At 55.1% G+C, this 27749-nt stretch overlaps 2 protein-coding genes across 2 annotated transcripts; one reads left to right on the plus strand and one right to left on the minus strand.

The window, feature by feature from the left end:
• Window positions 1-237: 237 nt before the first annotated feature.
• PHF13 (PHD finger protein 13) lies at window positions 238-8238 on the minus strand. The gene is made up of 4 exons (XM_025856856.2): window positions 7862-8238; window positions 5129-5230; window positions 3342-3876; window positions 238-2905 (listed from the first exon to the last, which is right to left on the minus strand). The coding sequence occupies exons 1-4, from the start codon at window positions 7898-7900 to the stop codon at window positions 2679-2681; spliced, it is 903 nt and encodes a 300-aa protein (XP_025712641.1). The 5' UTR covers window positions 7901-8238; the 3' UTR covers window positions 238-2678.
• A 7165-nt stretch (window positions 8239-15403) lies between these two features.
• On the plus strand, window positions 15404-26953 carry KLHL21 (kelch like family member 21). The gene is made up of 4 exons (XM_025856113.2): window positions 15404-16491; window positions 18685-19090; window positions 22429-22501; window positions 23671-26953. The coding sequence occupies exons 1-4, from the start codon at window positions 15471-15473 to the stop codon at window positions 23962-23964; spliced, it is 1794 nt and encodes a 597-aa protein (XP_025711898.1). The 5' UTR covers window positions 15404-15470; the 3' UTR covers window positions 23965-26953.
• Window positions 26954-27749: the final 796 nt, after the last annotated feature.

A 27749-nucleotide genomic window follows, 5' to 3' on the forward strand; every position in this document is an offset into this window, starting at 1 on the left:
GCTAATCCACAGCATGATGAAACTGCGAAACCTATTCATGTCTATTCATACTGTGGTTTGATCCTGGAGAATTTACTAGAAAAGTGTATGAAAGGTTGTGGGCACGCTTCATCCTGCTAAACCAACTCAGACTTTACCTCCCCAAGTCTCTATGTCATCATGGTTTGGGAGAGGTGATGAAGGGAGCAGAAACACCACTGTCCTTCCCCAGAGAACACACACACCTGAAGCTAGGCATGAACCTCAAAGTAGCAATATATTTATTTACAAAATATACAGTTTCACAGAAACAGCTTCGCTTTATACACATAAACTTTATAATCACACAGAACCATGTAAACGATGTTAAGTGTCCGGCCTGGCCAATGCCAATGGGAGAGGCTTACTCTTGGGGTGACATCCTTCCCTCCCCTCACTCTATTAGCCACCAACCAGGAGCCCCTAGATGGGCCACGCCTAATTTGCATAAAGCTGATTGCAGCTGCCCAGCTCAAGCTAACACAAAAACCAAGGTGTCCTGAGACTTCCTAGACACCACCCACAGGGATAGAGATCTGTTAAAAGAACAAAAAGGAAATGAAGGAAACAAATCGAAATGACTATTAAGTACCTTCCAGAGGTGTCACCAGGCATCGAACCTTCTAAAAGCAATACAGCAATCGCCAGGCCTGGCAGTTCCGCTCTAAAATCACACATATTCTTAAATGCACTTTTAAAACTTCGTGGAGTTTTTTTAAAAAAGAAAAACACTTTGGAACTTTGGCTATTCTCATGGTGAAGACACTGGACAGGCAATGTCATGGGGCAGATCTTTGGCAAATTCCTCTCCAACTTTTCCTGGACGTTTGCCCTCATCAGAGCCAGACAGCTGTCTGAGGAGAAGGTGGTTTCTAAGCCCGCTTCTTACTGTTTTTCTCTACAGCAGAACTTCTCCCTTGGGGATCTTCACGATAAACTGGGTTTCAGAAACTATTTCTCTCTATTTCTGTGTTAATATAAGCAACAGAATTAAAAACAAAACACAACAAAAAGCAGCTGGCTGGTGAAGCATGAACGATACTAGCGCAGAACATGGGCTCCAATCAGCCAATTAGAGTTCAAGCCCCCTTTGTGCCTCGGGGAGAGAATGTGAAGAGTCCCGGGGGGGAGCCCGGCACGAGGGTGCCGCATGAAGAGCCCAGCAGAGGGACCGGGGGTCCACCCTGCTGTAAATAAATAGGACTAATTGGGGCATTCTTCCCTTTTCATGCTTCACGAGAAACAATGTGTATGAAAACACACCCATCTACTTACCAAAAAAAAAAGTTTTTGAGAAGAGTATTTGACCTGCCAAAGAGCACTGTCAACTCTGGAGAAAGCGGGAGCCTTCCTGTCCCTGCGGGGCCCAGAGCCACCGGCGGCAGCCCAGGTACACGGCCCTCGGACACAGCCCTGTGCGAGCTACAGGCACAAACTCCTGGGCTTCTCCAGGGTGGGCCGGCGCCGGAGGCTCCCCGGTCCAGGTCCCAGTTCAGATCGAAGGAAAGTCTGCACAGTTCAGTGGTATATTCCTGGAGGCCAATGTTACCATATCGCTCCCTCGCCAATTTCAAACCAAAAAAAAACAAAAAACAAAACAAAACAAAACAAAAAAGGCTTCAAATCCTAACCTTGCCCCGGGAAACCAGCAGGCCAGCCTGTATGAGGGCATCCTAAGAATAAACCACAGGAGAGGCCTTCCCTCCGAGTCTTCGCTACCTCATGATGCAGAGGAATGCCGTTCCCGTGACTGCCTAACCTTTACGCTGCTACTGGAACAAGGTGAGGGAAAGAGAGGACAGAATCCAGGTGCCCTCTCGCTTGAGAACAGCTCGCCTGGGCACCCCTAGGGCCTCGTACACCAACTGGAAAGGGCACCCCGGCAGAAATCTGCCAATACTTTTGGCTATATCGTGCAAAAAAGACAGGTTTTTTACATCGTGCAAAACAGGAAACTGAGTTATGAACACGGGCCACCTCAACCCCCCAACCAACCCCTTTCCCGCCAAGAAGTGGCCACACACTGTCCCTTTTAACAAACAGAAGGAAACTGAGGGATCACTAGCTAGCCACTGCCCCAGGGCTCCGCTCAGAGTGAGACCAGAGGACTCTAGCTGGCAGCCTGCAGGGACAGACAGACAGCAGCCAAGGCAGGGAGAGGGCAGGCCACGAAGGTAGGGGCAGCTCGATGGTTGCTGTACAGACACTTACGGTCAAAGACTTACACTTGGGAAAAAGCTTACACGTATGGCTGTTCGTTAACAGGCCTGGGAAACTGAACATCTCCTCTCCCAAGACAGCGGAAGCAGGAAAACAGCTGGCGCTGGTTCCAGCCGGCGGAGTTTGTTAACAATGATAGCAAGAATTCACAACTACCACGTACCCTCACTTTCAGCCGAACTGAACCCACTGTACTTGGGTGGTGAGCCCCCCTCCACTGCAGAGAACACAGCTCTAGCAGCAGCTTTGGCCAACGAGGATTTTATTCAGTCACTGGCAGATACAGGTCCTACCTTGGACAGCCTGCCCTTTTGCTTAGGCACCTGAATGGCAGGGGTCTGCCCGCACCAGAGCTGAGAGTTCTGTGCTCAACTAAGAGGAGCCAAAAGGCCCCCCGTCCCTTCTGATTCCTCGCCCATGCTCTCCTCGCTCACCAACAGTCAGTCCAGAAACAGTTTCCGCGAGCCCATTCGGGAACGGTTGGAGCGGCGGATGTCAAACTTGGAGTCCCGGCACTTTTGGCAGACAAACACTTCCGGAACATTGGATTTCCGTATTTTCGCACAGGACAGGTGGATCCAGGTATGGCACTCGTTGCACTCTATCATAGGGCGGCCGGCAAACGGCTTCATGCAGAAGCAAGTGACGAGGTCCCAGGAGTCGTCATCTGAAGGGAGAGACACGTGTGTGAAGAGGAGAGAAAACACTGCCTGCACTCCCGCCCCCAGCAAAGTCCCTCCCCCGCCAGCCCCCAGGGGTGCGGGGGGCAGAGCAGCTGAGCGGCAGTGAAGCCTGATCCTCGACACACACACACACACACACACACACACTGTAGGGCAGGGCAGTGCAGTAAATGCGTGACCAAGGACACTGAAATGTGTAGCACCAGGAATTAACCGTGAGATGTTTACTGAGAAGCTATATTTATTTTTATATTTTGAGGCCTGTCCTGGAATCTCAGCTGTTTCTAGCTGCCATCACCCCCTTCCTAAACATCTCAGTGTCCACCTTCCGATACCGTCCTCCCTAGGGGCAGGGGGCACACTGTGCTGTCACCCTCCAGGGAAGGGACCGCTCTTTGGACCCCCTCAGGGGCCACTCACCCGAGTCCACCATTATGTCCTCGTCATTGCCAGTGCTGTCCTCGTCCCGGAACACGACCTGCTTTCCCTGCCGGACAATAGTCCGTTTGCCTTCAGTTTTTATTTCTTTGACCTGATCAGGTGACACCGTGACACAAGATCCACTGGAAGGAGTATCGGAATCCCAGCCCGAGCAGGGGTCGCCGGGAGCCTGAGGGATATCCTGCAGGGTGGGACTCGTGGGGGTCTCCACATAGGGGTCGGCAGCTTCCAGCTTCAACAGGCTCCCCATGTACCCCTCCTTCACGGGCACGTCGCTGTCCCTTCGCTTCCTCTTCTTCTTTTTCTTCAGCTTGTCTGTCTTCTTTCTGTCCAGCAGGAAATTACTGGGCTTGGCTCGCTGCAGGAGGGTGGGCTGCAGGTGGCCAAAGCAGCGGTCGGAGACCGGCAGGGGCACGGCCGACGCAATGTCAGTGAAGCCCGTGTCCCAGCCGTCGCTGTCAATGGTGCCAGCCGTGCTGTTGGCAGGGCTGGGGCTGCTCCTCAGAGGGAGCTCCTGAAAGGACAGAAGCACAGGTAGCCGGGGCCGAGGGGTATGACTAGTGCGCGAGTCCCCGGCGACGAGGGCTGGCCCCGAGCTGAGCTTCCCCAGGCCCCGCACGCCCACCCCCAAGCCAGGTCGGGACTACAGACCAGGGCTGTCAGAACTGTGGCCTTCTCGGCTCTCGTAAGCAGTGCTCTTTAGGAATGGTGTCATGAGTACTTTACTATGACCTTCCAGATAGAATGTTAACACACCAGGAGGAAAACCTTCCCTTGCTGAGCCGCCCTCAGCCCCTGTCCAGAGCCAGGAACTCGTTCGATGCCCAGTAAATACCTAGAAAGCTGCCAAGAACACCCTCTCATACCCCCTTATCTTTCCCAGATTGTAAAATCTCCCTTCCACTTGCAGTCCCAAGGGTTGTATTTTCTTTTTAATTAAATGAATTTAAATTAGTTTTGAGAATTTCCTGACACTCTTTCTAAAAACTGGAGATATCCCCAAATATTACAAAATCAAACTAGGTAATGACTGCCCCAAGGCAGTGAGCTCATCCCTACGGTTCCTTCAGGCCATTCAAGCATTTTCTTTGCAAATAGTGGCAACATTCTGCATGGTACAAAGGGTGCATTTATCCACGTACACAGCAAACAGAAACGATAAGCCAATGCTGGGGTTTGGTCTCCCAGAAATACCATATTCCTTTCTTTTTAGCCCCGTACAAGTTTGAGCACCATGACAATAGAGGTCCTTAGTCCTACCCGTTATTTAGCAAGAAAAAAAAAATCCTTTAAAATTCAGGATTTTGGCCACAAGTCCCTGAAGATTCTGTAATATGGTGCGCACAGCAACTGGGGAGCTGCTCACCAGGAAGGACAGTGTGGACCGGGCCCAACCATCTGGTTGAACCCCAGGCCTGGGCCCCAGAGTCCTCATCTGTAAAATGGGGATCAACAGCAGCACCCATCTCATATATTGTAAGGGCCAAGAACACTGCCCAGCCACTGCAGGCACTCAATAAGCCCTGGAGATTCAGAGCAGATGGACGTCAAACGTGTTATATGCAAACCAATACTCAAAGTTTATTAAATCATTTCTAGACAAGCCTGCGTTTTCGATCAGACTTTTAGGAACCACCTCCCAGGCTGGGCTAAGTTTTGAAGAAAGGTTTCTACCTGACAGCCGTCTGGCGTCCCCCACCAGCACCCCCCTCCCAGACCCCCACGCGGCCACTGGTTTCACTGCCAGCAGAAGCACTGAAGATTACCTCCTTTGGATAAGGAATGTAGCCGGCATAGGCCAAGACAAAGGTGCAGAATTTGTTGAAATCCTCCACAGTCCTGCGCCTCTTGTAACTGGGGGAGCACTCCTGTTAGCAGGCGAGAAAAGGGGTGTATTTGAGTGTAGGCACTTGTAGGTGGAATCCAGAAACAAAACTAAGCCAGCTGGAGCTTTTATTGTCAACCACTCGAAAATATACTGCTACGTTTACAAACACTCTAAGAAACAAGATAAGGTAGGTTTGGGTCAAGAAACAACACTGCACTCAGAAGGCTGGAAGAGGGGTATCGTGCTGTTATGCCAAGCACACTGGGAACCGGGCAGGAGATAAAAACGTAGAAGAGTCCACTTCTTAGTGCTTCCACTTCTTAGCGCTCCCATGGCATTTTCTGACATTATCTACCATGCTCTGCAGGCCTATCAGGAGCTCTAATAACTACTTTTTTGCTACAGATTTTCCATTTTGAAAATAAAGTTCAGCTGCAGCTGTAATCAAAGTATTTTAAGTGATTTCAAAAGTCAACTACTCCTGATCCTACAAAGCTCACTCAGGCCTGAACCCTCCCCAGCCAGGGCTCTGTGGCCCCCTCCTCCTAGCACCCCCCACTTCCCCGTCCCCTGCTGCAGCAGCCAACATCCAGGGGGGGCCAGCGCCCAAATGTTCTCTGACTCAGAAAACAAACCAGAAATGCTCCGGCTGGGGGGCACCTAGATGGCTCAGTCGTTAAGCGTCTGCCTTCGGCTCAGGTCATGATCCCAGGGTCCTGGGATCAAGCCCCGCGTGGGGGTTGGGCTCCCTGCTCGGCGGGGAGCCTGCTTCTCCCTCTCCCACTCCCCCTGCTTGTGTTCCCTCTCTGGCTGCATCTCTCTGTCAAACAAATAAATAAAATCTTAAAAAAAAAAAAAAAAAGGAAATGGTCGGGCTGGGTTTACTTGCACCTTGAAGATGAAATACGAGAGGACTTTGGCTTGTGTGTCCTGTCTCCATTCAATCTAAAAATGCCCTCAACAAGAAGGGTTTTTCTCCTGAGGAACAACAGCTCCGGGAGAAAGAACCCTTATTTGCTACTAAGCAAAACAACTCTGCTTTATTTCGCCTTATTCGACTAGCGTATTTACTGAGGTCTCCTTTAAAAGTACTTCAGTACCCACCCCAACCTCATCCTTACGTGCTCAGCTACCATTTCCAGGGCCCAGGGTCCCACTATCCTGCAAGGACGAACGCGGGACAGGAAACTGGGGGGTGGGTTCCTGGATCCAACCCAGCCCCTCCCCAGGACCGAGGGCCAAGAAAGCGGCCCGGCACCCGGCGTGCCGCCCGCAGGTTTCCTTCCAAGGGCTCCACTTCTTATTTTCTCAACTTGGTTCGAGCAGACCACCTCCGCCCTCCGCCCCCCACCCCCGGCCGCTCAGACCCCCGGGGGGCTCGCAGGTTGGCGGAGCACCGACCGCGGAGCGGTCCCCGGCATTTCCTGCGTCGAAGAGACCCTGCCCCCACCCCCGGGAAGAACTGACCGCCCGCGCTCCGGCCGCGGCGGGAGGGCCGCAGCCCTCGGCCCTCAAACTCTCGGGGAGAACTTTTATTTCGGCGGGGAACACGCACAAGTGGGTCAGGGGCCTGGACGCGGAATGGAAGGCGGCGGCGCCCTCGGGCCCGAAGCGGAGGGACCCGCGCCGCCCCCGCCCCGCCCGCCTCGCCCGCCTCGCCCGCCTCGCCCGCCTCGCCGCCTTTAGGAAAAGCAGATGGCGGTGCGGCCCCCTCCCCGCCCTCCGCGGAAGCCGCCCCCCGCCGACACTCGGCCCCGGAAGGTGCGGGGCCCATCCCGCGGGGGAGGGGGCGCGGGAAGCCGGGCAGGATTCGAGGTCCGGGACCGGTGGGCCCCGCGAAGCCCTGAGGCGGCAGCGCGACGGGTGAACGCGCCCGGCGCCGCCTCCCCCACCCGCCTGCGGCCGGACCCGCACCCCAGCCCCGCGGGCCTCCGGAGGGAGAGGGGACCGAGGCGGGGGCGCCAGAGGGGCCGCCCGGGAGAACCGAGGGCCGATCCCCGGAAGGAGGGGGAGCCGGGGCGGGGCGAGAGAGCCCGCGGCCGGGGGGCGGGGGCCCCGGAGGGGGAGGAGAGCGTGCCGAGGGTGGGGGGCTCGGCTCGGCTGTTTACGGGGGTGGGGACCCCGCAGGACTAGGCCCCCGGCGCCGGAGGGGGCGGGGGCCGCGCGGGAGTCAGGGGGCGGGGCGCGGACTACCGGGCCCGGGGATTAAGGGAGCAGGCGGGGGCGCGCGGAGCGGAGTCCCCGTCCGAGGGGGACCGCGAGCCCCTCCGGGAGGGGGGAGGGGCTCCTAAGAGAAGCGGGAACTCGAGGCGGCGGCGGCTGGGACCGAGTCCCCGGGGGCAGGGAAGGAGTAAGCCAAGCCGGCGGTGAGAGGCCGGGGGCGCAGACAGGTCCCGGGGCTACGCGAGCCCGGGGAGGGGTGGGCGCGGCGGCCCGAGGAAGGGGGCGCCGGGAGGACGCGGACGCCCGCGGCAGGGACGCCGAGGCGAGGGCCGGCAGGGAGAACTGGGCGCGGGCCCGAGTGGGGGGGCGGGGTTGGGCGCCCAAGGGGGCGACGAGGAAAGGCTGGGGGAGGGGAGGGCGGCGCTCGGCCGGCGGGGGTCCGGCTGCCGGGAGCGCAGGACTGGAGTGGGGGTGGGTCAGGGGCGGTCGGGACGCAGCCCTCACTCACCTCCGGGTGGAAGGTGGCGGCGCAAGAGTCGGAGTCCATGTTCAGGGTGGGGGGCGGCGGCTTACGGGAGTGTAGGGGCCCGGGATGCGGGCGCCGGGCCACCGAGCCGCTCAGGGCTGGGGGCTCCGGCGGCCGCGCAGAGCGAGGGCGGACCCGGGAGGGGTCGCCCCGGCTGGAGGTGATGAGGGGGCTCGGCTCGGCGCGTTGCGTCCCGGGCTCAGTGCTCCCGGGCCGGCGGCTTCACGGCCGAGCAGAGTTGGCGATGCAGCTCCTGCGACCGGCGCGGTGGGAGAGGCGGGAGAGTCGCTGCGGGGGGCGGCGGCGGCGGCGAGCGGGAACCCGACCCGCTCCCCGACCTGACGCCCAGTTCGGCTCGTGTCTCGGGAGGGAGGGCGGGAGAGCCGCGAGGGCTGTCGGGAAATGTAGTCTGTGGGCGACGGGAAGCCGAAGGCCCGGGGCGGGGGCGGAGCATTGTGGGAGTAGTAGTCCCAGCTCCGCCTCTGAGGCGCACAAAGGCCGCCTCGCGGACTCCAGCCCCCATAGAGCTCCGCGGCGGCAGCCCGGTTTGTGGGGGCGGTGTCTCCGGGACCTGAGGCTGCCGGAGCGGGGGAGGTGCGGAGGCTCGCGCTGGCTCTGCGGTGGGGGAGGGGCGGCGCGAGTGGTAGCGCCGCGGTCTCGGCGGGGGCGAGGGGCGGGAGTCGCCCCGGCGGGTGGGGGCGGGGCTGACGGCCTCGGTGGAGGAGGGCGGCGGCGGCGGCGGCGGCTGCCGTCTCCTTTTGGACTTGGGGGTTCGTGCCCCTTTGTGGGGCCGTGGTCCCCGCGGCGGGGGCGACGGGCGCTGACGTCGCGGCCGCCGCCTGGGCTCGGACCCGGCGGGGCGAACTTGTTTTCGCGGCCGGGGTATTCTGGCCGGCTCCTCCTGTCCCGGGGGTCCTGGGACGGCGGGACTGCTGATCTGGTGTTTGTAGGATCCACGTTGGGGTGTCGAGTAACTGCGTTTTTATAAAAACTCTGTGCCAGGGTTATCAGTGTTTTGGAAGATGTTAGTCTTAAATTCGCTTTTTTTCTCTCTCTTTCCTCTCTGCCTGATCTTGGGACTACCCCTGTTTTCTTTAATTGAATTATCTTCCGAATGTATTCCTCACAGCATTACACCAGTGGGGTGAGGGGAAAATGTGGTTGGGAGATCTGGTATTGACAATGATTTTATTGATACTTGATTGAGTTTGCGGTGTTTAAAGGCTGGACCGCTGAGTATTTTACAACTTTATATGTTGAAGATTGATTGACTCTGAACACTTAGTTGAAAATTATCTGCTCTGATAAAATTACCATTGGAGGCCTGACATTTTTGATAACCATTTGAAAGGAAAAAAAATCTATAAAATGTTCAATAACGTGTTTGGTAGCTTCGAAGACAGAGGAACTGCGTTAAAGAGGAGGGACGTAAAATTTTAAATTCGAATCAGGAAACTGACTCCTGGACACTAAATCAGAAAAGGTGATTAGAAGAACCTCTAGGAGATTATTTCTAAGGGAGTGAATGCCTGCCTCGCTGGTTGACTGTTGCTGTTTAGATTAAGATAATTCTGAAGGAAACTACTGGTTAAGAGACTGGGTTTATCTCAGAAGTACTTTTCTGAGCCTCAGCTTCCTAAACTATAAAAGTTTTATCGTAGTTCCTTTCTCCATAAATGGTAGTTTACTATTGTTGTTGTTATCTTTTAATGTTATTTGAGCAATGCCTTGCCGGATTGGAGGACTCCCCAGCGTGGATAACAAATTGAGGAGCTCTAGAAAGTTAGATTAAAAACAGACATTGGACTTGGCCTGTGGAAACATCACCAACAGCTTCATAGAGAGTTGTCACATTCAGGTGATTTAGCTGGATTTAGAATGTTACCTATCACTGTGGCCAGAGCAAATGCCCTGAAGTCAGCCAGCATTGCCCAGGGCCAGATTACCAGGAGCAACTTGTTTTGCCTGAATAAGAAAGGGACACCATGAAGGATATTATCCTATTGTTAGTTTAAAGGTGTAAATGCCAAAAAGAATATTGATTGGAGGTAAAGTACAAAAAAGAGGGGATTTTGGGGGCACCTGGGTGGCTCAGTCGTTGGGCGCCTGCCTTCGGCCCGGGTCATGATCCCGGAGTCCTGGGATCGAGCCCCGCATCAGGCTCCCTGCTCAGCGGGAAGTCTGCTTCTCCCTCTCCCTCTCCCCTGCTTGTGTTCCCTCTCTCGCTGTGTCTCTCGCTGTCAAATAAATAAATCTAAAAAAAAAAAAAAAATGAGAGGGAATTTTTGTAACTGATCATTGTTGGCAATGATGTAATTTTTCACATAGGAAATATTAAATCCCCTTCCCATTAAGAAAGTGAAATAAAGGGCGCCTGGATGGCTCAGTTGGTTTAAGCGACTGCCTTCGGCTCAGGTCATGATCCTGGAGTCCCAGGGTCGAGTCCCGCGTCGGGCTCCCTGCTCAACAGGGAGTCGGCTTCGCCCTCTGACCCTCCCCTTTCTCGTGTGCTGTCTCTCTCTCATTCTCTCTCAAATAAATAAATAAAATCTTTAAAAAAAAAAAAAAAGAGGGGCGCCTGGGTGGCTCAGTTGGTTAAGCGTCTGCCTTCTGCTCGGGTCATGATCCTGGGATCCTGGGATCGAGCCCCGCATTGGGCTCCCTGCTCATTGGGGAGTCTACTTCTCCCTTTCCCCACCCCGCCTACTCTTGCTCTCTCTTGATACCTCTCTCTCAAATAAATAAGTAAAAATCTTTAAAAAAAAAAAAAAAAGAGGGGTGCCTGGTGGCTCAGTCGTTAAGCATCTGCCTTCGGCTCAGGTCATGATCCCGGGGTCCTGGGATCAAGCCCCGCATCGGGCTCCCTGCTCTGCGGGAAGCCTGCTTCTCCCTCTCTCACTCCCCCTGCTTGTGTTCCCTCTCTTGCTATGTCTCTGTCTGTCCAATAAATAAATAAAATATTTAAAAATAATAATAAATAGATAAATAAAGTGAAATAAAGAATTTGTTCATAATAATAATGGACTTGATGACAAAACCCTAGAATTCAGGGATCTATATTGAATGGAACCACTCAGTCACACTGAGGAAAGAACATTCCAGACCTGGGTTGTGTCATGTAACAGTGATAACTCTTGCTCAGAATAGGTATTCAGTATTTCTCTCTATATATATGTATGTATGTATCTTTTTTAAGATTTTATTTATTTATTTGACAGAACAAGCAGGGGGAGCTACAGGCAGAGGGAGAGGGAGAAGCAGGTTCCCCACTGAGCAGAGAGCCCCATGTAGAGCTCAACCCCAGGACCCTGGGATCATGACCTGAGCCACCCAGGCATCCCGCAATAGATATTTCTTGAATAAGTTATTCATAAATAGTAGTTCTTAGCACACAGATGTGACCAATACTACCTGATGTAGTCTGCTTGTTCCCCTGCCTGCCACTCAGTATTTTCATGGAGGACCTTCTTGGCCTCCTTCCTTTGATTTCCCTTAGAAATTTAGCCCTGTGGAGGAGATTTAGACATTATATCTACCATCCCATCCCTAGACTCAAGGAAGGACTAGAATACCAATAATTGACCCAGATTCAATAGCATGATATGTACACGTGGGGGAATGTAGTTGGTTTATCTTAAGTCTATTTCTCAGGTGTCCTGCACTACACCTGGGCTCCAGGGGGCAAATTTGGAATTCAAGGATTAGTGCAAGAGCATTAGCCACAGTAGCCAGATTCTTGGAGTCTGGGATTCCTTGTTTTCTGCTAAAAAAAAAAAAAATATATATATATATATATATTATAATCTGATGATTATAGTTATTTGGAAAAGAAGAAAAAAAACCAACGTTAGACAGGTTGTGACAAGTTTTAAAATACTAAGAATACCATAGTTTCCCAGTAAGTAATTTGAGAATGTAGTTATTTTAATTGGCTTACCAAATATAGTTTCACCTTTCTAAATCTCACCGGCTACATTACATTCATTTGGGGAACATTCAGGAAAGCTTTCTGCCTCCCATTATAACTCAGTGCTTGAGTACGGGCATGAACATAACCAAAGGTTTGTTTCTCCCAGAAATGCTTGTTGGTGGTTCAGCTTTTTGTTCAGCTTTAATAGTATGGAATTCCTGTGGATCGTTCCCAGCTGCAATTTTATGACTTTCCCACTTCCATCTCCAGGAGAAGAAAAAAACGTGATAATTCCCCCAAATTGTCTTGTTTCAACTTTTAGTACCTTGACCACTGTATGAATGTATATATATATATGACTAGTTTTAAGTCATTAATAAGTAATTTTTAAACCATGTATTGTCAGTTCTTTCTATAGCAAGAAAAATAACTTATCACAGAGATCAGATGAACTTGCTGTGTTATGGCTCATACCGGTAAACCATAAACATTAATAGCTAACACTATGCCAGATACTGTTGAAATGTTTTGATCTACCATATCTCATTTACATATAATAATGCACTTAATAAATAGGGAATACTGTAGCGCTCCTTAAAGAAAAGTTTACATAGAGTAAGTTTATTACAAGCCACACTTTAGGTGGTCCAGAAGCAGAAAAGAATCAGGGTATATGATAGGAAAAAAGGTGCAATCTCTTTTTTGATGGTATAAATGCTAAAGTATGTGCTCCTAAATGTTCGCAAAGAGGGAGACAAAAGGGTAACAGTGGCTTTTGTAAAATGATCTCAGTGACCTCTTGTCCTGTCTGACTAAAATTAGAATTCAGATATCAAAATTGCATAGTTTGAATGTTTAAAATGAAATGGTACCATGATTTGTTAAATCTCATTAAATTACTTTATCATAAAGAAGTTAGGCAGAGACCATTTTCATGATTGTGGAAGAGGTAAATTTTTAAAATTTTCATGGTTGAAGTTTAATTTTTTTTTGTCCGTACCCCCCAGCCCCCCAGCTGCCCTCTCCCCACAAGTTTAATCTTTAAATACAAACATTTCCCCCTAAACTATGGGTCTTTGACTAGATTTAACACTTTTCTTACCAAACACTAGTGTTTCTACCATGGCAGGCTGTGGAATGACATTTCAAGAGTTTGCCGACTATATCAATCACATGGTCATTCAGTAAATGAATTTCTCATATTCCCGTTTTCAAATCTTAAGGTTGATGAGTGAACAAAGGAACTAGATAGCGTGCCTGGGTTAGTAGGTTCTTCAAATTTCCAGACACAACTGATGGGTCTAAATCTGTTTATTTTCTTTTTTTTTTTAATCTTTATTTTCTGACCAAATTCCTTTGTTGACTTAGATATGTACACATGGCTTCAAATAATATTTATAAATATTTAAAAAAAATAAACTTGTATTATTTCCTTAATACACAAAATAGAAAATACAGGCAAGCACAAATAAAACAAACCTAACCACCTAGAAAATATGTTACCTTCACAATTGTTTTGTAGGCATATGAATACAGACAACAAATTGGGTCACACTACCGGTAATCAGCTCGACAGGATAGCATGAATATCTTTCCATTTCTTTTTTTTTTAAGATTTTATTTATTTATTTGACAGAGAGAGACACAGTGCGAGAGGGAACACAAGAGTGGGAGTGGGAGAGGGAGAAGCAGGCTTCCTGTGGAGCAGGGAGCCCCATATGGGGCTGGATCCCAGGACCCTGGGATCATGACCTGAGCCAAAGGCAGACGCTTAACGACTGAGCCACCCAGGCACCCCATCTTTCCATTTCAATAAACATATGCATCATCATTCATCAAGCCTTCACAGTAAGGCTGATTTATTTAAATAGTTACATGAAACATTCACTATCGAAATATTTTTGATTTATTAAACTTTGCTTTCTGCAAGGTGGACGTGTTCTGACCCAGAGGGACTGGAGTACTTTTCCCTGCAAACATCCCACTTCCTGGCTACTCAGACTTTCTTGTCACAAAGCCTGTGCAAGTAAGCTATTGGCCGGGCTCCTGGGCCCAGGAATGCTGCCGCTGCCGTTAATAGCTGTGTGAACAGTCCATCTATGGGCAACAGGCAGCTGCCTGGGTACCTGAATGTTTTCTTACTTAGGCCTGCCCTTCCCATGCTGAAATTTGGACCAAATACACTCTCATGGCAAGATGATGAGATTCACGAGGACAAGGGAAAGCCTGCAGTTTGCATTTCAGAGATGAAATAAAAACAAGATGTCTTCTCCAAAGGTTGCATCGACTTAGCTGGAACCAAGAAATGACACCATCCCCCCCCTCCCACCCCCTGTGTGCCTGGCCCGCCCGGGACACACGTGGGCAAGCGGGTGAGGCGTTCCCCAGGAATGTCTGCGAGGCCCACGGGGCCTGGGTGGGGGCTATTAAATAACCAAAGCCCAGGTTTCTTTTGAGAAACAAAAGGACTGGAGTCGAAATAAGGGTCTTTTCTAAAAGTGGGCAAAGCATGCATTAAAGAAAAACGGTGGCTACGTTCAAAGTGCTGGCATTGTATCTCCCGGAACCAAAATAAGGAAGATTCCTTTCTTCACAGTCACCCCACAAGTGACTGTGACGTTCCTGAACGCCCACACCCCTGGTTTTCAAGGCAGGCCCCTGTCTGACCTTGAACTAAAGGCACTGTCCCTGGGCCCCTAGTGTCCCCTCTCCTGGAATAGGAAAAACTGCTATTTTCCCCGAAATTATTTACATTACTTCTATTATTGTAATTTCCTGGTCCTTGAGCCTTTTGTTCAGCCTCATAGTGCGTTCTTCTGAATTCTTAACGACTGTCTCCTACTCTGCCTTCCATTTCCAGGAGAGGGGGGGCCGGGAGGTCTGAGGGTCGAACCCGAGCAGGCCTGTCCCCTTCTCAAGACCGCTCTGGAGCCTGAGTCTCTATGAATCGGCGACTAAAACTGCGCCTTGTGCCCTGACGAAAGTTAATGACCGAGTTAGTCAAGTTTGAAACTCCTGCAGGAACACAGTGGAGCGGATTCCTGGCATCCGGCCCCGTGTCACTTAACAAATGCGCCAAGAAAAAACGTCACCTAAAAAGCTTATACTTGTTCAAGCTTTGGTCCTGAATTGTAAAAATCCTGTCCTTTGAAATCAGCCCAGCGATAAGGCTATCTAGCAACCCTTGGAACCAGTGGAATTCAAAACAAAACAAGAAAAAGGCACTGTAGCGAGCCGCCCAGGGGCTCAGGGGCCGACGCAGTAGGGAAGTCTGGCGCGAAAGGGGTGGCTCGGGTTCCGGGCGCCGAGCTCGCCTCCGCCGGCTTTCGCTCCGCAGCCGGGCCCGCTGGATCGTGGGCGGGCCCTAGAGGCCCCTGACCCCGGACGGAGAGAGGACACTCGTCGCCCGGCGTGCCCGGCTCGGGCGGTGGGGGCGCGGGCAGCCACGGAAAGGCGCGGACGCGGGGCGAGCGGGCCGGTGACTCAGCCGGGGGCGCGGGGCGGACGGCGGTGCCGGACCCGGAGGGGTTAAGTGGGCGGAGGCCAGCGACGCCCCGCCCCCCGGGCCCGCCCCCGAGGCCGCGCCGCCCGGCAGTACTTATAGCGGCGGGCGCGGATCGCGCAGCGTTCCTCCCGCTGGCCCCGGCCGCGGCGCCCTTCGGTTCCCCCAGCGACGGCGCCATGGAGCGGCCGGCGCCACTGGCCGTGCTGCCCTTCTCGGACCCCGCGCACGCGCTGAGCCTGCTTCGCGGCCTGAGCCAGCTCCGCGCCGAGCGCAAGTTCCTGGACGTGACACTGGAGGCGGCGGGCGGGCGCGACTTCCCCGCGCACCGCGCCGTGCTGGCGGCCGCCAGCCCCTACTTCCGCGCCATGTTCGCGGGACAGCTGCGCGAGAGCCGCGCTGAGCGGGTGCGCCTGCACGGCGTGCCGCCCGACATGCTGCAGCTGCTGCTGGACTTCAGCTACACGGGCCGCGTGGCGGTGAGCGGCGACAACGCCGAGCCGCTGCTGCGAGCCGCCGACCTGCTGCAGTTCCCGGCGGTGAAGGAGGCGTGCGGCGCCTTCCTGCAGCAGCAGCTCGACCTGGCCAACTGCCTGGACATGCAGGACTTCGCCGAGGCCTTCAGCTGCGCGGGGCTGGCGAGCGCGGCGCAGCGCTTCATCCTGCGCCACGTGGGCGAGCTGGGCCCAGAGCAGCTGGAGCGCCTGCCACTGGCGCGCCTGCTGCGCTACCTGCACGACGACGGGCTGTGCGTGCCCAAGGAGGAGGCCGCCTACCAGCTGGCGCTGCGCTGGGTGCGCGCGGACCCGCCGCGCCGCGCCGCGCACTGGCCGCAGCTGCTCGAGGCTGTGCGCCTCCCTTTCGTGCGCCGCTTCTACCTGCTGGCGCACGTCGAGGCCGAGCCGCTGGTGGCGCGCTGCCCGCCCTGCCTGCGCCTGCTGCGCGAGGCACGCGACTTCCAGGCGGCGCGCTACGACCGCCACGACCGCGGGCCCTGCCCGCGCATGCGCCCGCGCCCCTCCACCGGCCTCGCCGAGATCCTCGTGCTCGTGGGCGGCTGCGACCAGGACTGCGATGAGTTGGTCACCGTCGACTGCTACAACCCGCAGACGGGCCAGTGGCGCTACCTGGCCGAGTTCCCCGACCACCTGGGCGGGGGCTACAGCATCGTGGCGCTGGGCAACGACATCTACGTGACGGGTGAGGGGACTGGGGGCCCTCCGGGAGGACCCTGGGTTAGCCTCCTGCGCCCGTAGGAGAGCGCGTTTTCCCGCTGGAGGAACCTGTGAATCCCGGGACCGCCCCACGGTGCGAGTGGCCCCTTCCCCGGCCTCCCGCCCCCAGCCGGCCAGCGGGTACACTTCTAGAGCTGGGGCTTTCGACCTAGAAGACCGTGGTGTGAGCGGGGACAAGCAGCTGCTTGTGGTCTCTTTGTTCCCGGGTGCGGGGGTGCCAGCCTAGATGACAGATGAGCCCACTCCTTGCCCGGGAGGTGCCCCCACCCCCATTTGGTTAGAGGATACAGGGGCATTCACCCCCACACAATGGGTGCTTTCTTTTTCTCCCTAAAGAATCCAGGGACAGGCAGGGCCTGGCGCTCTGTGAGACATCCGTTCCGGGGCCTGGGGATTTCTCCCGCCCAGCTGAGCCACACGGGCCCCCTGACGCACTCATTCTGTCACCAGCGATAAGGTTCCCTCAGGCTCGCACCTAGGCTGTGCGCTAGGGGTCACATGGTGTTTAGGCTGCTCGCGGCCCAGCGCCCAGCGACTGTAAACATGGTCACATGCTAAGAGGTTTTCTTCCAGTTACTTGGCCCAAACCCCAAAACACTGCCGAGTCATGCTGGGCGGGTCCCAGCCTGCTCTGGTCCTGGGCATCTCCCACATTTTTCATTAAAGATGAATCCCAATTCAGACATGGGGCTACCTCCTTCCCTGGGGTGAGGAGGGGCGGTCTCTGTGACAGCTATATAAGGAAAGAACCGGACTCCGCAAGCACTGGGCCCTGCAGAAGGCTGTGATCAGTCAGTGAACCGAGACTGGGGCCTGGCCCAGCCCGGCACATTCAGGAGAAAGCCAGCTCTGAGCTTTGGTGTGTGGTGGTCGTGGTGTGTCGTACCCGCCCCCGCCAGGCCACCTCCGGTTGACAAGTGGAGGAATCCTGGCCTAAGGACACGCTCAGTTCTTCTTTGGCCTGCTGCTCTGTTTCAGCCTTTGCTGGAATGGGTCCCTTTCCAACCTGAGACTGACCCTGAGTTTGGGAGCTACAGCTTCCTAACATATGAAAGGCTGGCCAGTGAACTCCCAGAACTGGTTAGACTCGCCCCAACTTTGCACACCCCTTCCATAAATGTCTCAGCTGAGCAGCTGATCCTTTGGGTTTAGACAGGTGGCTGGGTCATTCCATACAGCTGCCTGTAGGGGATATCATGGGACGACAAAGCTGGCTTCAGCTGCCGCAGACAGTTATCCTTTACAAGGAAGAAAGCAGGCTGAGTGCACTTGTAAGAGCTTTGTCTTTTAAAAAACTCAAGGCTGTGAGACAGATGGAATGTCATGCATCCTTTGCCCTGTGGCACCAACTTTGGGGACAGGGGATGCAACCCCCAGGGTTCTTGGGGGTCCCTTCACACTGGAAATTCCAATGTGCTGGGAAGCCCTGGTTTAATTTATGATTATAGCCAGCCCCACTGGTGGGGGGTGGGGGGGCTAGCCCTTTTTGGAAAGAAACGTGGAGAGAGTGGACATTGTACTTGTAGGGCTTGATGCATTTACCCAGACAGAGCACGTGTCGGTAACCTGCACCTAAATCAAGAACTGGAGGCCCCGGAATTCCACTCCTATTACTTGTCCTGTCAGGCTCTTGCGTGCAGAGTGAAGTAGATTTCCTCTCCACTTGTCCTGGCGCTGGCTTATTTTGCGGGGGGGGGGGGGCGCCCAGGAAGGCGAGAATTCCTTGGACAAGTCCCTGTGCACCTTACGCACCTGTTTTGTGGCTCCCCAGAAGTTTTGGCCCTGAGACAGATACCCTGGTTCAGTTGAGGTGTTTGACGGTGTATGGGGCCATCCAGACCGAGATTGTGGTTTACTCAGAATTGCGGCCACAGGGCCTTTGCTTGACCCACACAGATTTAGCAGTGTTCTTCCGGCCTGAGGCTCTGTTGTCCTCCCGGGCTGTGGTCTGCATGTGTGCGGCCTTTGCCCCAGCATGGAGCCAGCCCCCAGCCGGAGCTTTGGTGAGAGAGGATGGGAGGGGACTGGTGTTTACATTGAAACCCAATGAAGTTACTTCCTGCCCTGGAAGACTCCCTCGGGGAAGTTCACGGAGGCAGGGGTGGGTGACTCAGCCCGAGTCAGCATGGGCTGACCTGTCCCCTGCACGTCCCGGCAGGTGGGTCTGACGGCTCCCGGCTCTATGACTGCGTGTGGAGGTACAATTCCAGCGTGAACGAGTGGACAGAGGTGGCGCCCATGCTGAAGGCCCGCGAGTACCACAGCTCCTCCGTGCTGGACGGGCTGCTGTATGTGGTGGCTACAGACAGCACGGAGCGCTATGACCATACCACGGACTCCTGGGAGGCCCTGCAGCCCATGACCTACCCCATGGACAACTGCTCCACCACCGCCTGCCGTGGCCGCGTCTATGCCATCGGCTCCCTGGCCGGCAAGGAGACCATGGTGATGCAGTGCTACCACCCGGACACGGACTTGTGGTCGCTGGTGGACTGTGGCCAGCTCCCACCCTGGTCCTTCGCCCCCAAGACCGTGACTCTGAACGGACTTATGTACTTCATCAGGTGAGTCCCCAGTGGCCAAGGCCACTTCTCAGTCTTCCTTCCCGGGCCCGGTGCTGAGGCACGTACATCCTCGCTGGGCTCCGCGTTTCACGGATGAGGAAGCAGCCTGAGCTGGGACCCAGCCAGGTCTTTCCAACCTGGAGCCTTTGTTCTGCCGCATTTCTTAGAACAGTTTCTGTGGGCTTCTAGGTTTCCTTAATCAAGGGATCCTTACTGAGGGAGTTAGAGCCTCTGATTGATTGATTGATTGATTGATTAGAGTTGGGTCTTTTCAGAGAACTTGAGATTCCTAGAAGCTAAATAAAATGTGTTGCTTTGCTTGCTTTTCTGCCTGGAGGATCCCAGTCGAAGCCCTGGTGGTTCTCAGAAGGCACTTATTATAAAGGAACCTGTCCTACCTAAGAGGGATTTTGAATCTTAAAAAGACTAAGGGAGAGCTCTTTGGGCACTTGAGTCTCTGGGGAGGTGCTGCCCTGTCAGAGGGACCCCGTGTTCACCTAGCAGAGTGTCCGCGCTCGGCCACCAGGTGCAAGAGCTAGGTGGGGGCTCCACCCCTCGATTTAAAGCAACACTTGGGCCTTCAGTGCATGTGTGCAGGTCCTGTCTGCTCCCTCCCTACCCGAGCTGGCACAGGGAGGCCTCACAGTCCTGCGGAGTGAATGCTGTTCTCTAAGGATCCCACAGCCACACTGGACCAGGGAGGGACCTGGGATGGAGCCGGCCCCAAAGCTACCTGGGGGACACAATGACGATGACGAGAGTCAGCACATGGCGAGGCCCTGAGCTTTCTGTGGCCTGTCTCCAAGTCAGTCTTCATGACCATCTGATGAGATGGGCACCACTGGTCATCCTTGCTTCACAGATAACAACGGAGGCTTCTAGGGGAAGGGGACTTACGGGATGCACCAGGTTTGAATCAAGGATAGCCAACCCGGGTCCTGGTATAATGGTTTCCCTGGGCCGGGCTGTGTCCTTGCCAGTGTGGGGCAGAGATGGGTGGCCAGGGGTTTTGATGACTTGCCACAGCCAGATTCCCCCTCGTCATGGGCCAGTGGGCATCCAGGGGCTCCTGCCTGCTATGCACAGCCTCCGTGTGTGTGTGTGTGTGTGTGTGTGTGTGTGTGTGTGTGTGTGTGTGCGCGTGTGTGTGTGTGCGCGCGCGCGCGCGCGCGCACGCATGCGCTTGTAGGTGTAGGTGTGTGTTCCTGCTCCTCCCTTCTTGGCCTAGAGCCTGTCTGAAGCTGTGGGACCAGGAGGGAAGGGTAAGGTCTGAACTGTAGTTTCCTCCATCCCCTTTTAGGGTGGGGCTTTGAATTGGGAGCCTCCAAGGAAGTATGTATTTGGCTCCTCAGCTGTACCCCTTATCTCTCGTTCTAAGCTGCACTGGCCTTTGTCTGCCCCCCCCCCCCCCCCCCCCCCCCCAGCCCCAAGGCTCCCTTCTCAGGCTTTCTTGGTGAGCACCTTCAGAACAGAGATGGCACCGTTTGCCACGCATCCTTGTATGCCAGGAACCTACAGGGCCACTCTGAGAAAGCCCTGGGATCTCCCCCAGCTCTGGTCCTGTTATAAAACATCATCTGACCCTTTACCCAGCTCTCCCTCCCCCAAGTCAAGGTAGATGTCTTCAGAGAGGGGCTGGGGACAGCTATAAATACTTCTCAGAGTGCCAGAACCTTGGCTTCAGCCCTTCAGTAACAGTTCCAGCTTGAGCGCCTTTGAGCATGTCCTCCCTGCCCTGTGATCCTAGAGCAAAACAGGCTCAAGGGCCAGTCTGCCCCTGAAGGCCCCCTGTGCCTTGCTCCTCCACATTGGAGCCTCTTGTCAGTTGCTAGCCACCCTCCCCCCCGCCACCGTGGAAGCATTAGGGTGCCCCCATGCCCACTGTTAGCCTTTGTATGGGTTCACCTAAGCCATTGGAGCCTGGTGGTGGCAGGCTCAGCTCTGCCTCAACACCCTCCCCCCAAACCAGGCGGAGAGAGTGAGCAGCGGGGAAAGGCAGCCCGATTGTCCTTGGGGGGAACAGTGCGGGCAAGGCCCGGGGTCTCGTTCTGACGCACTTGAGTGTTTGTCCCAGAGCCACCCAGTTCATGCACCCCATTGCCTAATAAGCCATGTAATACCCTGCTCAGAACGCCACCTGTCCGGGCAGCTCCTGTCCACAAGTACCCAGTGTTGGGCTGAGGCCTCAGCTCCTCAGCTGCTGCTGCCCTGGGCCACTCCCCTCTCCAGTGGCCCGCCTCGGTCCCTGTGTGCAGCTCCTTGTCCGGGGTGCCCAGCCCCCCGCAGGAGGAGATGCTGGGAGCACCATCCAGCCTGGCGCCTCCGGCTACAGTTTATAGCTCTCTGCTGGGGGAGGGCAGCCGAGCGGCCTCTCATGCTCATTGTCCTCATCATGGGGGCCACAAACTAAGAATGGTTTTTACACCTTGAAATGGTTGGGGGGAGAAAAACCCAAGCAGGAGTGGTATTTTATGATGTGAAAAGTTGCACAAAACTCAAATCTCTGTGTCCATAAATATGGTTTTTGTGGAATGCAATCAGCCCCTTAGTCCATGGTCGTGCCTGCGCATACAGCGGTGGGCGGAGTTGGGGAGCTGCTACGGAGTCTGCTGTCCGAGGCCCAGCATGTTTGCTGACTGGCCCTTCTGCTGACCCCGACTCGTTACTGTCACTGCTGTTTGGGGGTTCATGTCTGCTTTTCGAGGGTGGGCCTTTGAGGCTTTTGTTGCAGGGTTCAAGAGGATGTCAAAGAAGGTTACAGGATCCTGACCCCAAAGGGAAGGGCAGCACTGGTGACTGTGGCTTTCCCATGACCGTGGCTGTCCTGCTGGGCACCCAGGACACAGCAGAGAATGGGAGGAGACTTGGGGGGCTGACCGCGGACGAGGCCGGGGCGCTGGCAGTGTGAGGGGCAGGAGGGCTGCCCTGGCCTGGTCAGCCATGGAAGGGAAGACAAGCCCAGATCGGAAGACCAAGAGGCGATGGGTGGGAAGAGCTGTGATGGATTCAGATCCGAAGTCAGCCAGTGGGGCTGCGGTGAGGGCAGGGCAGATGCCTTGGTGTAGAGCACTGGGAAGGGTGTAAGCACCGGAAGGTGTGTCTGCAGGTTTGAGAAGCAGAGTCTGGTTCCGGCCTCAGAGCCTAAGCCAGATAGGTGTGAGGGCCTGAAATTGGCCCCTGCAAACCAGCACTAGGGCCTCACTGGCCTCTGGACTTCAGATGGCATCAAAGAAGTTCCCAAGGGAGAGGGGCCTGTGTGGCCCTGCCCTCCAGCTCCTCACACCCAGGGATGCTTCCTCCTGGCTCTGACACATCTCCCCCCCTCCTCCCACCCACAGGGACGATTCTGCGGAGGTGGACGTGTATAACCCCACAAAGAATGAATGGGACAAGATCCCGTCTATGAATCAGGTAAATAGGCAAACGTGGGGGCATTGGAAGCACAGGCTTGTCCTGTTTTCTGGCCAAAGCATTGCCATGACGTGTCTGGGAACTAGTCCTGGTGGGTGGGGCCTGTGTTGAGGCCTTTCCCAGGGTTATCTCACTTAATAGAGGACTGGTTTTTCCCTCAGTTTGTACTGTGGGGCACTGAGACCTTAAATAAATCCCTGGGTCAGACAGTTTAGCGCGTTTATCCACGCAGGCCCGTATTTACTGGGTGCCTGCTTTATAAGTCAGAGAGCATGTGGGGAAGAACATTCCACAGAGGGACAGCAAGTGCAAAGGCCCTGGGGCAGAGTATGCCTAGTGTGGTCATAGAAGAAGTCCCACAGCCCAATGTGGCTGGAGCAGAGTGAACAAGTGGACAGCAGAGAGCATGAGTTCAGACAGGAGTGACCCTGAGAAGACATTTATTGAGTGCCTACTGTGTGCTCTAAACAGGACACTGTGGCTGTCTGATCAGGGTCTCTTCTCTCCGTTTGTTGAGAAGACAGGTGCTGAGCCCAAGCCTGTGATGGAGCTGGGAAAGCATGGCAGCGTTTGGCCACATGGGCAGTTTCCTTAGTCCCAGATAGTTGTGTAAATCCACTCACATCTTTTTTGTCTTCCTTAAAATTTCCAAATTTGTTCTCATGCTACCTCTGCGTGGCAGTTGTGACAACTGTCACAATTTACAACATCCCAGTTTAACGTTTTTACATTTAGGAAATGTAACTTTGTTTTTCCCTCTAACGATCTACCCATTATTAGAGCAAATTTGGGAAAGATGAGGCAGTCCGGTTTTGTGGTTCAGAGCTCAGACTTTGAGTCCAGTCCTGGCTCTGCCTCTATCAGCCACACAAGGCTGTTTTCCCACCTGTGTGTCGGGGAGAACAGCCCAGCCTGCCTCAAGCTGATGCTGCTCACAGGGAGACTCGCTGCTTCAGCAGCCTCCCAGCATCACAGGTATCAGGCATGGCCTGGGACCCCCTGGGGCCTGTTTTCTGAGCTGGGGTGTAGGAAGGGTGCGGGTCTGCCCTGGGAAGGGTCGGAGGCCACCTTTCCTGAGGGTCCCAGGCACCTTCTCCGTGGAGAGACTGGGGGGTTCCCGCCTTGCCCTGGCTGCCAGCCTCCACTTGCCCATCCCTTTTGGCCTGCAGGTGCACGTGGGGGGCAGCCTGGCTGTCCTTGGAGGGAAGCTCTACGTCTCAGGTGGTTACGACAATACGTTTGAACTCTCTGATGTGGTGGAGGCCTATGACCCAGAGACTCGGGCCTGGAGTGTTGTGGGACGGCTCCCAGAGCCCACCTTCTGGCATGGCAGCGTCAGCATCTTCCGCCAGTTCATGCCCCAGATGCCCTCGGGTGGGCGTGGCTTTGAACTGACCAGTGGCAGCAGTGACCTGGATGTGGCCCGGCCCCGGCTGCCGCAGAGCCCCGGCCAGTTGCACTAGCCCCGGCCTGGCCCGGGGAGGGCCTCGGTGCAGGTGACACGGCACGTCTGCGGGGGGCGGTGAGCCCTTCTTCCGTGCACCAGGACAGGTTGGGCTCAGCAGGTGGAGCCTGGGCTCGGACTGCTGAGTGAGCCTCAGGCTCTGACCCCAGGAGAGTTTCTGTGCTTGTAGAGCCCGACTCACAGCTGCTGGGACCACAGCCGGTTGCAGACGCCCCTCCCTCGGTCCAGGAAGAGCGGCCTCCCTGCCAGCCCAGGTCTCTGGCTGCAGCAGGTGACCCCTCCTGCTGCCCCTGCCTGTGCCTCCTTGCTCCCTCCTCAGAGAGGAGGGCCACCTGGGGTCTCCGTCCTCCCTTGAGAGTCTGGGAGTGGTCCAGGCTGTCCTTCCCAGGCCTGCGTGGAGCATCGGGAAGCAGGCCGACAATGGCTGCAGCGGGTCCCAAACTCCACGTCCACTGCCGGACATCCCAGTGGGTCAGCTCCCCGGACGGAGGGGATCTGCCTGCCTGGCTCCTCCCCCCTGCTGGGGTGTCACACCGAAACACTGGGGTGATCCCGGCGATGCAGCCCAGTGGGACCGGACAGGAGTGCGGCCTTGAAGAGGGCCCCGTGGGACGTGCTGAGTAAATCCTCTCTCCAGTGAACCTGGGCTGAGGCAAACGCGGGGTGCCCCATCCGCCCATCCCCAGCTGGCCAATTGCCACCTGCTTGGAGACCTCTCCGGGACTGTCCTCCCAGGTGGATGCAGGAGAGCGCAGAAGCCCACAGGTGCCAGGTGGTAGCTTCTTAGTGGGAGGCCCAGGAGTTTGTCATGGAAGCCCAGCCAGGCAAATGGCTGCAGGGCCCTCGCCCTCCCATGGGAGCAAAAGATCCTGCTGCTTCCAAAGGAAGCCCTGGGCAGGGCAGCCCCCATGGTTGGCTGCAAGGTTTGAAATGTAGTTTGGCCCTTCCTTAGAAGAAGGGGAGGTAGGGAGGGAGGCAGCAAGAAACAGAGCCCTGGATTGATTCCTTAATGTCCTCCGGTGCCGTTTCTGCAGCAGGGTGACGCCCCCCCCCTTTCCAAAGCCGGGGGCTTCCCCGGGGGGGTGGCAGGAGGAGCTCCTGGGAAACTCCACAGCTCACGGGTCCCTGGTTTTCTCTGGGGAATGAGTGGTCTTGTCTCCCCCAGATCCCCAAGTAACTTTTGGTTGGATTTGTCTTTTTTCCAAAGAAGAGGATGTTCCCATCTCCCCCATTAGAAACATGGAAAGCAAGTGTTCATTGAGTTGCCTTTCCCCGTGAACTAAGTTGGAGATGCGTTCTTACCGGAAGAAAAACCTTCTAGCACTATGCCTCCATAAGCAGCACTGAAACACTTTTATTGGCCAGAGAGCATGGGTGGTTCTGGGGAGGAAGTCTTGTGGCCTCAAGAGCTGTAGGCTGGAGTCCCCACCTCATGCCCTCATGGTCAGGTTAGACCCCTTGCTCTGGAACTCCCGACTGGAGCAGCTCCAGCTCACAGCCGTCGCTTCCCATCCCCTTGGGTAGCACCCACCTGGTCACCTCTGCACACCCATGGTGCTATGGGAAGATGTGGTGGTGGGCCTGCCTGGGACCCCCCTGCTGGGCAGGCCTAGGGCTGTGGGATCCCTTGGGCCTGGGCTTCTTCGTGCCCAGGTCTCACCTTTACCCCTCCTCGTAGGAGTGTTGTCCTCCCCCAGGCCGTGATCTGACTCCACGCTCCCCGGGCTGGGGATGCCTGTCTCTGGCTCGGTGCCTTCCCAGCAGGCTAAGTCCCCCGAGGTCACCCGTGCTCTGTGAGGCTGCCCAGGCAGGATGGCTTATCTCCTGGCAGTGGCAGGGGAAGGCCAGGGCTGCACTGCTCAGGACTGATGGGGCCCTGTGCCAGCCACTGGGGCCTGCCCACTTGGTGAGGGGACATGTCACGCCAGTAGACGTGGCAACTGCTGCCCGGTCATCTGCAGGGCGCCCTCCCAGAGGAAGAATGCAGGCCTGGACCTTGTGGGCGCTCTCTGTGAAGGGAGGGTGGACACGTGCTGTGGTTGCTGGAACTCTCCCAGCCTCCCTCCAGTGGGGCTCACGGGGTCTGTCAAGGTCAAGGATTTCCTGTGGTCAGTGACTTACAGGGGAGGTATCCTGTAATGCTTTTTTGTTGGGATGGGGCACTGCAGACACCTTCTTGTTTTTCTTACAAAACCAGCTTTTGTGTACCGCACAGCAGGCACGGTCAGTGCTGAGGGCTGGTGCCCGCTTGGGCCTTTGTGTGGCCTCCCCTGCAGAAGCTCCCTCACAGCAGGGGGCCCGGCGTTCTGGTTCCTACTCTTCTCTTTCTGGTACTTCACTACAACTAGCTGCCACGTGACTGACCACCTCCGTGTCTGGCAGCTGCGCAGGTGGTGGCTGGTGTGGCTCTGCGCTCGCTCTAGAGTTTCACGGGTCCCCTCCACCCAGACCTCATCTTTGGTTTGGAATACAGGGGTATTCTGTATTCTGTATAATCCAGCTGTATTCCGTATACAAGACGGCAGCCTCAGCAGCAGCAGGTTCCTGCAGACCCCAGCTGGGGGTCCAGGCTCAGGGACAGCCCTCCTTTGCCCTCCCTGCTCCCCCTGGCAGGGGCCTTCGGCTGTGAGGCCCCCACCACTTGGGGATGTCTGCACACTGACTGGGGTCAGAGATGGGCCAGCTGGGGTCTGCCATCTGTGTGTTGGATATACAGAACTTTCGGTCTATGAGACAAATTAAGTTATGAAAATTCAGTGACTTGTATTTAATGCTGATTTGCTATAAAGTATTCTATATTTATAATTTCAGAGACTCTTGTGTACTAAAGGACACACCCCTTTCAGTGTCCAACATCTAGTTCCAACCCCAGAGGGTGGGGCAGATTTGTCTATTTATTTGTTCTACAGGCCTAGGTGTCCGGAATCCTGTTTAAGATTTTAAGATGCCTCCAATATATACTTTTTGAAATAAAACTATTTCCTATACACCTGGTGTCATGGTCTTTATCCTGCTACTGGTGTCTTGGAAAGTTGGGCAGAGGCAGAGCAGTGTAGGGCTGTCCCTGTTCCAGCAGGGGAAGGGGACAGAGTTTGGGGTGCCCAGGGCTCATGCTAACAGTCTTGGAGCAAAGCTTTTAAGGCCCTTTGTCTCATCATTACAAGGTAGGAAGTGATGGGAAGAGGAGGCTGAGCCCCAGACATGCAGGTGCCCGAGTCCTACCCTCACTGGCCACTCCAGAGCTGGTTTGGCCTCCCTGACTCTCCCTCTTGGCACTCTGCCCCCCTGCCTCGCTTTCCCCTACTCCTGAAGGTGGGGTCTCCAGTGGTCAGACCCCATCTGAAGTGGGCAAACCTTAGACCTGGGGTAGGGGGGAGAGACCATGGGTCCCTTGGGCCACGAAGCTCAGAAAGACTCCTTACCTAGGATCCAAGGAAAAGGCCAATGCCTGGGCAGGGAAAGGGAGCATTTTGAGGCCATAGTTTATCATCTTTTTAATAACTTCACGAGGGGCACCTGGGTGGCTCAGATGGTTAAGCGTCTGCCTTCAGCTCAGGTCATGATCCCAGGGTCCTGGGATCGACCCCCACATCGGGCTTTCTGCTTAGCAGGGAGCCTGCTTCAACCCTCTCCTCCTACTGCTTCCCCTGCTTGTGCTCTTTCACTCTCTGTCAAATAAATAAATAAAATCTTTAAAAAAAGTAATAACTTCACCAAAGTAGACTTGAGACAGCACATAGCCTGGGTGTCGGTTGTTGTACCTGAATATGGTCTTTACCGGAG

This window comes from Callorhinus ursinus, unplaced genomic scaffold (genome assembly GCF_003265705.2).
Source record: "Callorhinus ursinus isolate GAN/ISIS: 27379988/994484 unplaced genomic scaffold, GSC_fseal_2.0 scaffold18, whole genome shotgun sequence".
Taxonomy (NCBI): Eukaryota; Metazoa; Chordata; class Mammalia; order Carnivora; family Otariidae; genus Callorhinus; species Callorhinus ursinus.